The following is a 13,776-nucleotide window of genomic DNA, read 5'->3' as shown; positions in this document are numbered from 1 at the left end:
GATTAGATAACCAAAAAGCCATAACCAAGAAGTGAAGAGAGAAGATGAAACCTTTCCATTGATAATAAGCCAGCAATCTTTGGTCTTGTTGTGTTTGGCAACCTCCTCAAATCCATGAACTTTCCCATCTGACGCCATCTGCACCCCACCGCAAAGATCAGATACATTAATTACTTCACAAAAACAATAGTAGTAATAATCAAAATCCATGAAATTCTACGCTTTTACGTATACTCACGAGAGAGAGAGAGTAGGGGGAGTTTCTTCAGATTCTCTTTCTCTCTCCGTTCGTGCATCAAACGCCTTTTGGAGTGTGCCGGTCCAACTACATGGTCAAAATTATAGAAATCCAGATACGGAATTACCCTTGAAATCTATGGAAATTACGCCCATGTTGTTGGATTCCGGTCTTTGTTTTTCTTTTTCTTTTTGTTTTTCTAATATCTAAAATTTGGTGGTTGTTGGAAGACATTCAGGACCCAACAGCCGAAATTTACCAAATTTGCTGAAATTGGTCAAACTTTAAGTAATTTTAAAAATAAGAATTAGCCAAAATAGCCGCCCACATTATCTTTAAACTAAAAAAAATCGATGGATGTATAATATACGTATAATTTATATATAATATATATATAATTATTTATAAATAATGTATAATCTATATATACCGGCTAGAAAAATTAAACATTGAATATGACCAGCTATTTGTGTAAAAATCCATTTTAAAAACTTAGATATATTTTTTTAAATAGGAAAGCTAAGGTCCCTTGTTTTGTTCTTTTTTTCAATCTTCTTATTTTTATTTGTTATGAAAAATCAAAATACAAAGTATATTAACCTTTCGAATCACTTTTACTTTTTCACTATATTAAAAATATATTTTTATTTTTATTTGTCAAATTTTAACAAATTAAGAAAAAAAAATCTTCTGATTTACCCTTATCATTAATTACTCATTTCATAAATTATTTTTTAACACTTCTCTAAATACGACCATTATCTATTACTATTTTTTAAGGGGCATGCAAAATTTATCATGGACAATGAAAAATAAATGGAGAAAGTATCTTTACAATATCTTTAGTAACCAGTTGTTACTAACAACTCCTGTCGCTGAGTTGTCATTCAATTCTCACTAATAACTGTTTCCGAATGGGATTTGGCATGGGGTGAGAGAGAATAAAAGTTTTTATGGTATGTGGTTTGACTTTTGGGTATATCAGTGAAATTAATATCTCCCATTATATCCCACTAGATAAAAGGTTTTTTTTTTTAATTTCTTCTCCTGTACGTCTTTATCCGGTAATTAAAATTTTAAAATGCCTTTTGTTGACTACAAAATACGCATGAAAACTCAAGCTTGTGCTAGTATGACATCTTAGTTTGGACCTGAGGCAGCCGCCCATTTTGTTTTTACACCTTTATTTTCAAAAGGTTTAGTCAAAGTTGCTACACATATGCATAATTTATTAATATATCATATTTTAATTTTAAGTGAAATAGAGAAAGATTTCACTTCTCTTGGTGTAGACAATGGCATAAGATTTTATGAAGCTAGCCAGTTCTGACAATCAACAATGATTTAATACACTATTTTGGACATGTGGGGAAGACCAGTTAAAGAAAAATATAAGATGGATCGTTTTTAATGGAATTAGTTGGTTTACGGGAGTGTTAATTATGTAACATGTTGTTGTATACCAAAATATTATTCACTCCGTTTAATTTATGTGGTACTTTTTTTACGAAAATTAACTTGATTAATCTTTAAAATTTAATTTAATTAGATCAACTCAATATTTAAAATTAAATTTAAATATTCAAAATTATACAAAAAATATTCTACTCATGTCAAAAGAATAAAAAAATAAAATAAATGATAATTAAAATTTATATAATTAAATCTCGATCTGAGATATCTTTGGGAGTACCGTCAAACTTAGGACCCGTCTGGCCATAAATTTTGGTTTTATTTGGCAAACACATGTTTGGCCATAGATTTTGCCTACATTTTGGCAAAATCCCAAATCTCAAATCCCAAAATCAGCTCAATAGCTTATTTTGGGCCAAAATATCACTATTATATTTTTTAAAAATTGCCCCAAACTTTTATATTTTATAAAAGAGCCCACCATTTTTTATTTTGTAACAATGTTGTTTCGTATTCTCGGTCACCTGATAGTGTATCATGTAGTTCATTATAAAAATGATAATTTTGTATCAAATTTATTTATATTCAGGACTATGGTTTGCGATAATATAATGAATGTTATTGATAATGGTATTGTTGGGTATTTGTGATAGTTTTTAGAACTTGTGGGTATAAGTCATGTTTCATGTTTTTTTCAACATAAATTTGGAAAATATGTTTTGAAAACTGATGTCCAAACACATTTTTATCTTCAAACCAAACTTCACCCAAACTAAAATTTTCAGAACAAATTTGGGAATATATGGTCAAACGCTAGCTTAAAGTGTGGGGCTATTTTCTGATCATTTTTTACCACCAACATATACGTCGGCTGTCACTATTGGCCTAGAAAAAGAGAAATGTCACCACTGGACTTCACATAACTTAATAATAACACGTGTTCTTCTGCTTAAATATTAGAGTCCTGAATCAAAATATGATTCTTTTGGACTCAAATAACTAAAATATGTGTGTGTGGGAGGGGGGGAGAGGGACTGGCGACCATAATATGTATAGCGCGACGTCCGTTAAGGTATAGCACGATGAAATACCGCGTTATATTTGAACTTAAATAGGCGGGAATGTATAGCGCCCTTATTTACCGCGCTATAGTATAACACGGTAAATAAGGGCGTTATACCTACATAAATACCATATTCTTCCCCCAAAACAGAACGCCCCCCCCCCCCCCCTCTTTTAACGAAAAAAACTCGGGTGAAGCCCACCGATCCAACAAAAAGTGTAGATTCTCGGTCTCACATCGTATCTAAGGTGTTATCTCGTAGTGGGTTGCTTATTTCGGCTCAAAATCACCAAATTTTCAACTTCCCAAAAAATTTAAATCGAGGTATTCCGACTTATTTTTTGTTAAAATTCATGTATAAAAAATGTTTGTTAGTTGTTTTTACTATGTTATATGTTATTTCGTGATTGTTTTGCGATTAATTAATTTATTATTTTTTATATGGATTATATTATTTGTGTGATAAAAAATTAGTAAAATAGAGAAATTGTCATTAGTTGTTAAAAAATGTTAATTAGTTAATTTTTACTTTGGTATATATTTTTTCGTGATTGTTTTGTGATTAAATTAATTTGTTGTTTTTATCCGATTTAGATTAGTTATTTGCTAAAAGATTAGTAAAATAGACAAATTATTATTTTAGGAATAATTAATCTTATTTATATGTTATTGTTGTACATATATGAATATGTGACTTTAGTTCCCTGTAGTGATATCTTGTGCCCGTAATTTTAATGTAGTGCTCGTATTTGTAATGTAGTGCCCTTTTAGCGTAGTAAAATGTAGTGCCCTTTAGCGTAGTATCTTTGTAGCTATTGAAATTAATCATTTAATTATCTGTTAAACCCAAAAATATCTAAAAAAAGTTGATAGTTCAAACACAAACTCTCTCGAATTCTAGACAACAGACGTAAGAAAATAACATTAGAAAATAATAATATTTGTCAAACTAAGTATAAAATAATAAACTAACATATAAAATAATAAAGTAACATATAAAATAATAAACTAACATATAAAATAATAAACTGACACATAAAATAAGAAACAAATTAAATAATAAACAAACATATAACATAGTAAACTAACATATAAAATATTAAAGTAACATATAAAAATATCGAATGTATCAACCTAATTAACAATATAGTAAAAATATCGAATAAATTTTAATATTAAAGATATTATAATATATTTAAAGATGTTAAGCAATGAAAAAAAATACTTTAATTAATATTGTTTAGTTTACAGTAGTCGTCATGGAGGTTCCGCCTATGTATCCCGAACCTGCATCGCTAGAGCTACTGTTGCTACAGGCCGAGCATATATCTTCGTACATATGGGAGGGGCAGTGTTTGGCCTAGACATTCTGTGTTAGATGGGTAGACGATATGTGGGACTTTCTTAGGGCCCACCCACTTCATCCCCGTATAGTCAGACGCCTTCAGAATATGGGTTTTTATAGGATCATAGAGATCGACCGGTTGCAGTTGGACTGGTCATTGATCACGACTTTGATAGAGCGGTGGCGACCGGAGACACACACCTTTCATTTAATCATTGGCGAGGCTACTATCACGCTTCAGGACTTAGAGGTTCTGTATGGGTTGTCGGTTGATGGACATCATGTAGCTTACCCGCATGCTCTCAGAGAATAGATGGGATTGCAGTACCTGGAGATGTTGCAGCGGCTCACCGATTTCCAGCCAACAGAGGAGTCTGCATTGAGTAGGGACAGTCATTTGCAGTTGACGCCCGTTCGACTGCATCTGGAGGCGATGGATACGAACATTACATGTGATACACCGGATCTTCATATAGACTGGTACACGAGATTGTTGATGATGCTTATGTTTGGTGGGGTATTGTTCCCGAACACTTGGGGAAACCTAGTGATCTTGAGATTTCTTCATCATCTTGAGCGGCTAGATGATTTACCTGGTTACAGCTAGGGTGCAGCTGTTCTAGGTTACTTGTATAAGCAGATGTGCCGGGCGAGCATGGGCACCCACCGAGACGTTGCGGGATTTTTGCCGCTGCTGCAGGCGAAAACATAGTCAATTATTTTCATGATTATAACATACATAGTAAAAATATACCTTAAATTTTACCTCCATATTATATATTAGGTTTGGGCCTGGGAGCAGTTCCTGCAGTTGCAGCCACCTCTACCACCCATCGCTCCGGATGTACCACCTCCACCGTTTCTCCCTTTAGCTAGGAGGTGGGTTGATAGGCGAAGCTACGGACGCGAGGTCGAGGCTCGACATAATCTCCCATATTGCAGGGATTTGTTGGATTTGCTGGAGGGCGCGCAAGTACATATATACTTAAGTTTACTTGTCATGGCTTTATATGTGTTGCGTTTACTCACGATTTATATTTTTACTTAATAGTTCATATGGAGGCTATACAACGACGAGTTAATAGTTGGTCCTTTGAGATGCTTATATGCGTTCTGATATGGAGCTCCGGTGAAGAAACCCCTTTGTTCCAATAGAGTAAGCATGGCATTGGTTATTTGAAAATTGCCCGCCCGAATCTGGGGCGGGACTATTGCACTTGCGTAGCCTTCATTGGGAAACACCCGGTGTGCTGCCCTTGGAGGAGGTGGGGGAGGGTTTGGAACGTTGTCATGAGGCGGGCGACCTCTTCTTTGTACTTGAGGTTCAAGATGAACCTCATCCACTTCATTTTCATCTACCTCCTCCCCCTGAGGAATATGTCCGAGGACCTCGTTAAGAGCCAGTTGGTACCTAAAAGCAATTGACACACAAAAATTAGAAAAACGGAAGGAAAGAAAAACAGAACACATAAATAGTTAGATATATAGCTAAGACGGTCTAACTCCCCGGCAATGGCGCCAAAAATTGATCGGGTCTAAGCCTGCACTATTATTGAGTAGCGAGGATGGTCGATGCAGTTTTACCCAACAAGGCCGGGATCGAATCCACAGGGAGTTAATTGATTTTAAATTAGGTTTATATCTAAGTCTATATGCGTGTTTTGTTCCTAATTATGCTTCCACACATTGTGGTTTTAATTCTACTTCTAATTCTATTCTATTGTATGCAATGATTAAAGTTAAGTACAATATTTTTGATGTTAGTTTTCAAGTGTTTAAAAGGACTAGGGTAGTGACTTCCGCCTAGGTGGACATCTAACGAGTAGCAAGAATCTAGGGCAAGCTTGATTAATTTGGGGTCGTAATATAGCTATCACACCCAAGTACTCACTTTATATCTCTCAATAGTTTGAGTGATTTTGCCCAATTTGGCTTTCTCAAGTCCAAATGGGTATTCATGCAAGTCATGTGATATTAGCTCAAGTCGGGTATTACTATCTCTAGGTTTAACCCTTTAATTGGGTCTATCAATTTCTTGAGTTCACCCCAATTCCTTGTTAGCCTAGTTTTCCTAGACTTAATCCCTCTTTCTCAAGAAGAGACCAAGTCATAAAGGCATAAATCAGTGTTTGCAACCACTAATTCTATAATTCTAACAAGAATTAGGCTAAATATCACTAACCCATAAATATTTAAGCCCTAAAATTCAGTACCCATTAAATATCCACACTAGGGTTAGGTCACAACCCTAGCTATGGGTCTAGCTACTCATAGCAATAGCAGAAATCAAAGATAAAAAGAAGATAAAATTCATAATACTAGATTAAAATATGAAAATCTAATGTTATAAGGTGAATCTAATACAAAATTGCCCAAAAGGGATGTTCCAGCCGTCTCACGTGCTCAGCAAATACACAACATAACCTAAAAATGACAAAATGTTCTATTTATACTAAGTTGGAATTTCCAGACAAAAATGCCCCTGCGGAGGTTACGCGGCCGCATAATTCTGACCGCGCCCACACTCCTGCTTTAGCGGTCGCGTAATTCTGATCGCGGTCCGCGTTCTTCACTTCTGGATCTGGGTTTAGCGGACCGCGTAATTTCCAATGCGGTCGCGTAGGAGACTTCCGCGGCCACATAATCTTGACGCGGACCGCACTTCTTATTTTTGCTTAAAATGTAAGCTCTCTAAACTTTAGCAACCGCGGTCCGCGTAATTCCAATCGCGGCCGCGCAGGGACTTTCGCGGCCGCACCTTTTTTACGCGGTCCGCTTTCATGTTTTAGCCCAAAAATCCATCTCTATGAATCTTCCTTTCGCAGACCTCAAAATAGTGCTCGCAACCACATAATATTTGTGCGGTCCGCGTTTCACATCTTTTGGCCCAGTCTTGATTTTTGTTCAAGTTTTGACTCATTTATGAGTTGATTATGACTCTTTTGGCTCATTTGGAACAATCCCTGCAAGCAAGCATATTACATTAGTTTCCGGAAATACCTTCACTCATTGTTTTGCCCTAAACACAAGTAAAAGAGAGCAAATAACCGGTTAAAATCCCTACTTATCAACTCCCCCAAACTAAAGCTTTTGCTTGCCTTCGAGCAAATAGGGTAATTCCCACCTCCACGAGAAAAAGAAAAGGATATTTCAGCTGGCCTAAGGTGACTCCATCAAGCATCAATTGGGACTAACAATTTCCCTCAACACAAATGAATTATCAACAACATCATGTTACGATTTTTTGAGTACTATAGTTCTAATGCGACACTAGAGCATCAAGAGTTGACTGAATTCATCAAGGAAGCTCGCTCTATCACATAGGTCATTGTGGATCCCAAACTCCTCCTCCTCTAGTCTCCATGAGCAAATCTCACTTTTTCAGAATGTACCACTCAAAACAAGGATTGTGAAGAAGTACGCTCATCACTCTCAAAAGAATGCCACAAGTCCGGCTCTAAGTACCATAAGCTTACCCCTTATGTAAATCACCACTAATGTAAGCTCACTCAATTTGAAATCATATAGGGCTTTAACAGGATGTAATGAAGGCTTTTGGATCAAGGTAGGCCTTTATTGAACTATGATGGTTTCATCTTTCCTTAAACACTCTATTTTCTCATTTCGGCTCATACTTTCTTGACTCTTTGAGTCGTTTTCTTCTTCCTTAGGGGAACTAGAGAGACACACTGTCACTCTTTCTTACTCATGACAATCATTTTTCTCTTTTTCTCATCATTCCATGCCTTTCATCATTGCGTTCTTTGAATCCCTTCAACAGTCACTTTCTTTTTGACGTATTTCTTTTTTGGATTTTCATCATTTTCTTTGCCTTTCCTTTTCAACAATTCTTTTTTCTTCTTTGAACCTTTTATCACTTTCAAATTCCTCGTCTCTCCCCCAAACTTATGTTTTTGCCAATTGTTCATCATGAATGCTAAGGAAAAATTGGGTGCCAAGAGAGGGTCATTATAGAACAGATAAAGGCTTGTAATGTGGCTATTGAATGAAAAAGGCTTAGGCTCAAAGGAGTTGACTAGGGATATCATATTGGTAGGTTGCGGAAGCTTTCAAAGTTCAAATTGGACCAAGGAGAGCCTACAATCATTTCTCAAGTCGAGCTACACTTAGAATTTCGCCTAGACAAACATTCAGGGCAAGTTATAGACTTATTGGCACGGGACTTGGACTTGCAATTCAATACCTCACCTCTCAAGCTGCTGGATTGTTGAAGAGAACAGAGTCGAGGGCCCACAACAACCCTAGCTAAGATTGGAAATCACAAATGGCTCAAGGAAACCACTCGATGATTGTTTTAGTCAACGCAAGAGTCTAAAGGTCACAACTAGAGCTAATATTTGCCAATCAACTTGTCTCTAACCATGAGGTCGAAGGTAAATGTGTTAGTACCAAGTGAAGCCTGCTTGAGACACTTTTATTCATTACTACTTCTATATACACCAAAACAAAAAAAAACGGACTCGATCCCTTAAGAAGGTTGTCACGTCATCCATCATTGGGAAGAGCCACCCGGTTCACACAACATCCACCTTTAGAAAGAACCGTGGAATTAAGAAAATCAAAGGCTTATTGTTCACACAAAATGTAAAAAAAAGCTAAAAACTTAAAAAGAAGCTACTAGAGGAAATAAGAAGCTAAGCTATTAAAGAAAAATAATGAAAGAAGTTATGAAGTAAACTACGGAAAGTAAACTAAATATGTACAAAATGGAGTAAACGAATATATACATAATGGAAATGAATATATACATTAAATGGTAAAATTATATACATACCAAAAGTGAAAATAACGGTAAATAAAGATAAATAAAAATAGTGTCATAGTTATTACATACCAAATGTCATCACAAATCAAATCAAAATGGACCACCCCCACCCCCAAATAAAAAACAGCATTGTCCTCAATGCTAATATCAAAATAAGATCACAGAAAGGTTAGAGAGTCAAGAAAACTCCCTATGTGGTCTCTGTCTGCATCGGGTCAGGAACATGAGTGAGGTCCTCAGACTGCATAGGATCATCAGCTCCCTCTGTGTCCTCTAACTAGATCTCCACATCCTCTGACTGGGGGACCACGGGGTGCCTGAGCATCCGGATCATCTCCTCAGCAATATGTGCAGTGGCAGCCGGCTCCTCAGACTAGCCAGCTGCTGCATCTGATGCCTCATGCACTGGAGTAGGTGCTGCTGGGGCAGTCTCCCCCATGAGTATGTCCAGTGTAATATCACCGGCAGAAGAAATCTTCTGAACCTCTTTGCTCAACTTCTCCACCGAATCCTTAGATGCCTGAGTTTTCCGCATATTCTTCACCTGCTTCCCCAAATCCTTGATATTCCTCCCATGTGTATCAAGAGTCTCCCGGATCTTCTTCTGGTCATCCATAATATTGTTCTGGTTGTCCAGAATCTTCTTCAAAGACTCCTCCAATGATGGAGGTACCTGAAGCTCTGATGGGGCTGAAGATTGTGTTGCTACTGAATTGGATAGGATAGTCAGCTTTGTGGTAGCTGCCTGCATCCAGTTGTTGAGGCTGGATAGTGTCTGTGAAACCCGCAGTGCAGTCTGAGGGTAGGTGGAAGATGAAGGCGTAGATAATGGCACTGTGATGGATGGCCCGGAGGAAGGAGGAGGCATGGCAGCTGCTCCGGCAGAAGTACCGGCTGTTGTGGAGGGCTCGACAACTGACCCGGTGGCCACTACCCCTAGCTCTTTAGACTGGCCAGTAGGGGTAGTGTCTTTACCCTTGAACTTAGAGTTGTCCGCTCCCTGTAGGTGGTACCATGAGAAAGGCTTTTTAGCCTTCACCTCCACATCAAAATGTCTCGGCTCTACCCCTTGGTCGTGGAAATACTTTGTGAGGAAGTTAGGGTAGGGATATGATCTTTCTTATTTTTGAACTGCATTGGAGATGTTGTAGGACATCAAGTTTCCTACATTAACAGGATAGCCTACCATGATGGAAGCTACCAATACTGCTCGGAGAGTGGAAGGACATTCTCATGCTGGCACGGGTCAAGACGGCTGCACACGAATGTCGCCCACCCTTTTGCTTCAAAGTTAAGGGTGGCTCTGACAATTTGAACTCTAGCTGTGAGCCATGCAGTGTTGTCCTCGGAATAGCAAGTATCTCACCTAGCCATGGGCGAACTGCATCACCCAAGTCTAGCTTCTCCAGGTAGTGCACTGCCTCGACCTCCTCAAACCCTGCATAACTGTTCAGTGCATTTTCATCAAACCGGATTTTTAAGTTCCGGACCTTCGTCACCTTTGTACCCTTTTTGATGTGGGAAACATTGGCATAAAATTCCTTGACGAGGTATTCATTGGAATCTTTCAACCGGAAGGTGAACCATTTCCATCATTTTCTCTCCGTAAATTGTCGTAAGACACTCGGATTGTGTTGGCTTAGATCTTTTGTTATGAATTGTTGCTCAAGAGTGAGCGACCTTTGGGGCCACCATTCCCGAAATTTTCCATACGCCTTCTCACTTACAAACCTATCAGCCCATACCTCCGACTTCTTTGATCTAGCCAGGCCTCCCATAATTATGTCACCCCTTCTCCCGTCATCCGGGACCTCGTCATCATCATCAACATTTATTGGGGCAGCTGTTGAGGCTGGTGTTGTAGTAGGTGGGAAAGATGGTACGGATGCCTGACTACCTCCCTCTGAGCCATCAGAAGAACTAGAGGAGGAGGTAGGTGTATCGAATAAATGGAATCTGTCGGGGAGTTGTTGTGATTATGCCCCCGGTTGTGGTTGTACAGAATCCCCCTCAGACGTCTCCCAGGATGGGAGGAATTCACTTGTGTCCGAGGAGTCGGCAGGAGGTCTAACGAGGGTAACTTTTTTGCTTACTATCCTTTGAGCTGCTAAAGGTACGATTTGCTTTCCTTTACCCCGGCCTCGGGAGGATTCTGCCCTCCCCTTTGAAGTGTCTCTTCCCCCACGAGAACGCACCATTTTCTGCAACGCACAAGTAGTGAAAGACAGTTAGAGTTTGGGTTCAATCATGTGTTAAAGCAGTACATATGAAATAAAAAATAAAGCTTCTCAGAACAGGGCATCGCGAACCGCACAAAAATGAGTGCAGCCACGAACTGCCCAACGCGGACCACGTAAAAGTGAACGTGACCGCAAAGAGGTCAGGCTCAGACTACTGGCTCTCTGAACTTGATCAACCGCGGACCGCACAAAAATGAGTGCGGCCGCGAAAGACCAATCGCGGACCGCCTAAAAATGAACGCGGTCGCGAAGGCAAATGATAGAGTCTCAGAAGTTCAAATGCGTGGACCGCGAAAGATTGGGTGCGGCCGCGAAAGACCAATCGCGGACTGCATAAAATGACCGCGACCATGAATTTTAAACAACCATCAGTGCTTTGAAGCTAGGGTATCGCGGGCCGCATAATTTTGGACGCGGCCGCATACCCTATCGCGGAACACGGAAGAATGATCACGGCCGCGAAATTCAACATAAATCAGCAATAATGAATACCTAAAACTAAGGTTTTCACTAATTACCCAAGAATTGTAGCAATTAAACATGCAAAGTTACTAACCCCAACCCCCATTATGCATACAAACACTACCCATAAGTTGTTAATCAAAAAGTACGCATTAATTTGATATTTTGGCATGATTCTAACCCTATCTAAAAAGAAAAATTAAAACAGAAAGAAAAGAAAAGAAAAAGATAAAATCAAATTATTGAAATGAACATACCAGTTGTAAAATATGGTAGGAAATCAACAATTGATGAGAATAGGTTGAGTTTGAAACCAAGTAAGGATGCACAGTGCTTTAGGTGAGTTTGAGAGGTTAGGGTTCGTAAAGTGTGAAATGTTTTAAGAACTCCTATTTATACTTAGAACCCATTGACCCCACCGCCTTACCTGAGTGCGGCTATGAAATTTTGTCGCAAACCGCACTCTTTACCTTTCTGTAGGTTTGCCTCAGATGCACGGGCGCGGTCCACGAAAAATTGGCCTTGGCCGCACAATTTGTGCGGCCCGCAAAAATTTGAACGCGGCTGCAAATTCTGAAGGAATTTTGACAGGCCAACTTCAGAGAGTTGGCATTTTTCCCATTTTAGCTATGCGACCGCGCGCAGAATTGTGCGGCCTTGAAGTGCTCATGCGGTCCGCGAAATTTTGAGCGCGGTCTGTGAAAGTTCACCACCACCAAAGTTTAATTTCCTGCACTGCACAACCAATTCCTACGTACACTTCACAACCAATTAGTCCAAAACAATGTCTAATCTAAGAAGAAAATCAAAAGAAAGAAAAACACATGGGTTGCCTCCCAAGAAGCGCCTGATTTAACGTTGCGTCACGACGCATGTTACCATCATTATTTGAAATGGATCAATGCCACAATGTGGCTATCATCAATCTTGACAAGATAGTGCTTCACTCGGTGCCCATTGACTCTAAAGATCTCACCATTCTTGTTTTTCAGATCTAGAGCACCGAAAGGAGTCACATGTACCACTTCGAAAGGACCACTCCACTTCAACTTGAGCTTTCCCGGAAACATCCGTAACCGAGAGTTGAATAGAAGAACCAAGTCACCTTCCTTGAATTCTTTATTTCGGATATACTTATCATGTAAGTACTTCATCTTGTCCTTATACAAGGACGAGCTGGAATAAGCATGGAACCAGAACTCATCAAGTTCATTTAGTTGCTCTACCCGGAGATTGGCAGCTACATCCTATTCAAGGTTTAATTTCTGCAGCGCCCACATGGCTTTGTGCTCTAATTCAACCGGAAGATGACATGCTTTCCCAAATATCAACCGGTACGGAGACATACCAATCGGAGTCTTGTAAGTTGTTCTATAGGCCCATAAAGCATCGTCAAGTTTCCTTGACCAATCAGTCCGGTTTACATTGACAGTCTTGGATAAAATGCTCTTGATCTCCCTGTTGGAGACTTCAACTTGTCCACTTGCCTGGGGGTGATAGGGGGTTGACACCTTATGATTGACACCATACTTGTAAAGTAAAGTGTCGAAGGTTTTGTTGCAAAAATGAGAACCCTCATCACCAATGATAGCCCTTGGGGCGCCGAACCTTGTAAAGATATTTTTCTTTAAGAAAGCCACCACACTTTGTGCCTCATTGTTGGGCAAAGCCACAGCTTCAACCCGTTTGAAAACATAATCCACAGCAACAAGAATATAAGTGTTCCCCATGAACTCACAAATGGTCCCATAAAGTCGATGCCCCACACGTCGAAAATATCAATCTCAAGGATGGTGGTGAGAGGCATTTCATCACAACGCCTAACGAGCTCGCTAGCGTCTTTGTACAAGGTAGGCCAATAGAATCCACAGCTTAGGACCTTTGTAGCAATTATCGCCCCACCATGGTGACCACCATAGGGCGAGGAATGGCAAGCTTCATGAATACTCAATTGCTCTTCTTCCGGAACACATCTCCGGATAACACCATCATTGCAAATTTTGAAAAGATATGGCTCGTCCCAATAATAATCCAAGCAGTCCTGTTTGAGCTTCTTCTTTTGGTTTGAAGAGAGCTCATTCGGGACAATGCCGGTCACAAGAAAGTTAGCCACATCGGTGAACCAAGTTATCCCAGTCAAAGATACAGAGAGGAGTTGTTCATCCAAAAATGAATCATTAATCTCGAGGCCATCATGGGGCCTCCCCTCCTCTTCCAAGCGGGACAAGT

The 13,776-nt window shown here is 39.3% G+C and overlaps 1 protein-coding gene across 2 annotated transcripts in view; it reads right to left on the bottom strand.

Annotated features, from left to right (window-relative positions):
- Positions 1 to 13,776, bottom strand: part of LOC104089861 (cytochrome b5) — a 115,619-nt gene that overhangs the window by 2,225 nt on the left and 99,618 nt on the right. Inside the window, exons 1-2 of one of the 2 annotated variants that reach the window (XM_009594868.4) lie at positions 239 to 390; positions 52 to 138 (exon numbers count right to left, since the gene is read on the bottom strand). In XM_009594868.4, the coding sequence (XP_009593163.1) occupies positions 52 to 138 (87 nt within the window). In that variant the 5' untranslated portion in view covers positions 239 to 390. Of the gene's footprint in view, positions 1 to 51; positions 139 to 238; positions 391 to 13,776 lie in introns of those variants that run through there. The other variant, XM_070197269.1, reaches the window with a different exon arrangement.

This window comes from Nicotiana tomentosiformis, chromosome 3, assembly GCF_000390325.3.
Source record: "Nicotiana tomentosiformis chromosome 3, ASM39032v3, whole genome shotgun sequence".
Classification (NCBI taxonomy): domain Eukaryota; kingdom Viridiplantae; phylum Streptophyta; class Magnoliopsida; order Solanales; family Solanaceae; genus Nicotiana; species Nicotiana tomentosiformis.
Note: the sequence above shows the minus strand (reverse complement) of the source record. Positions and strands in the feature narration are given on the sequence as shown.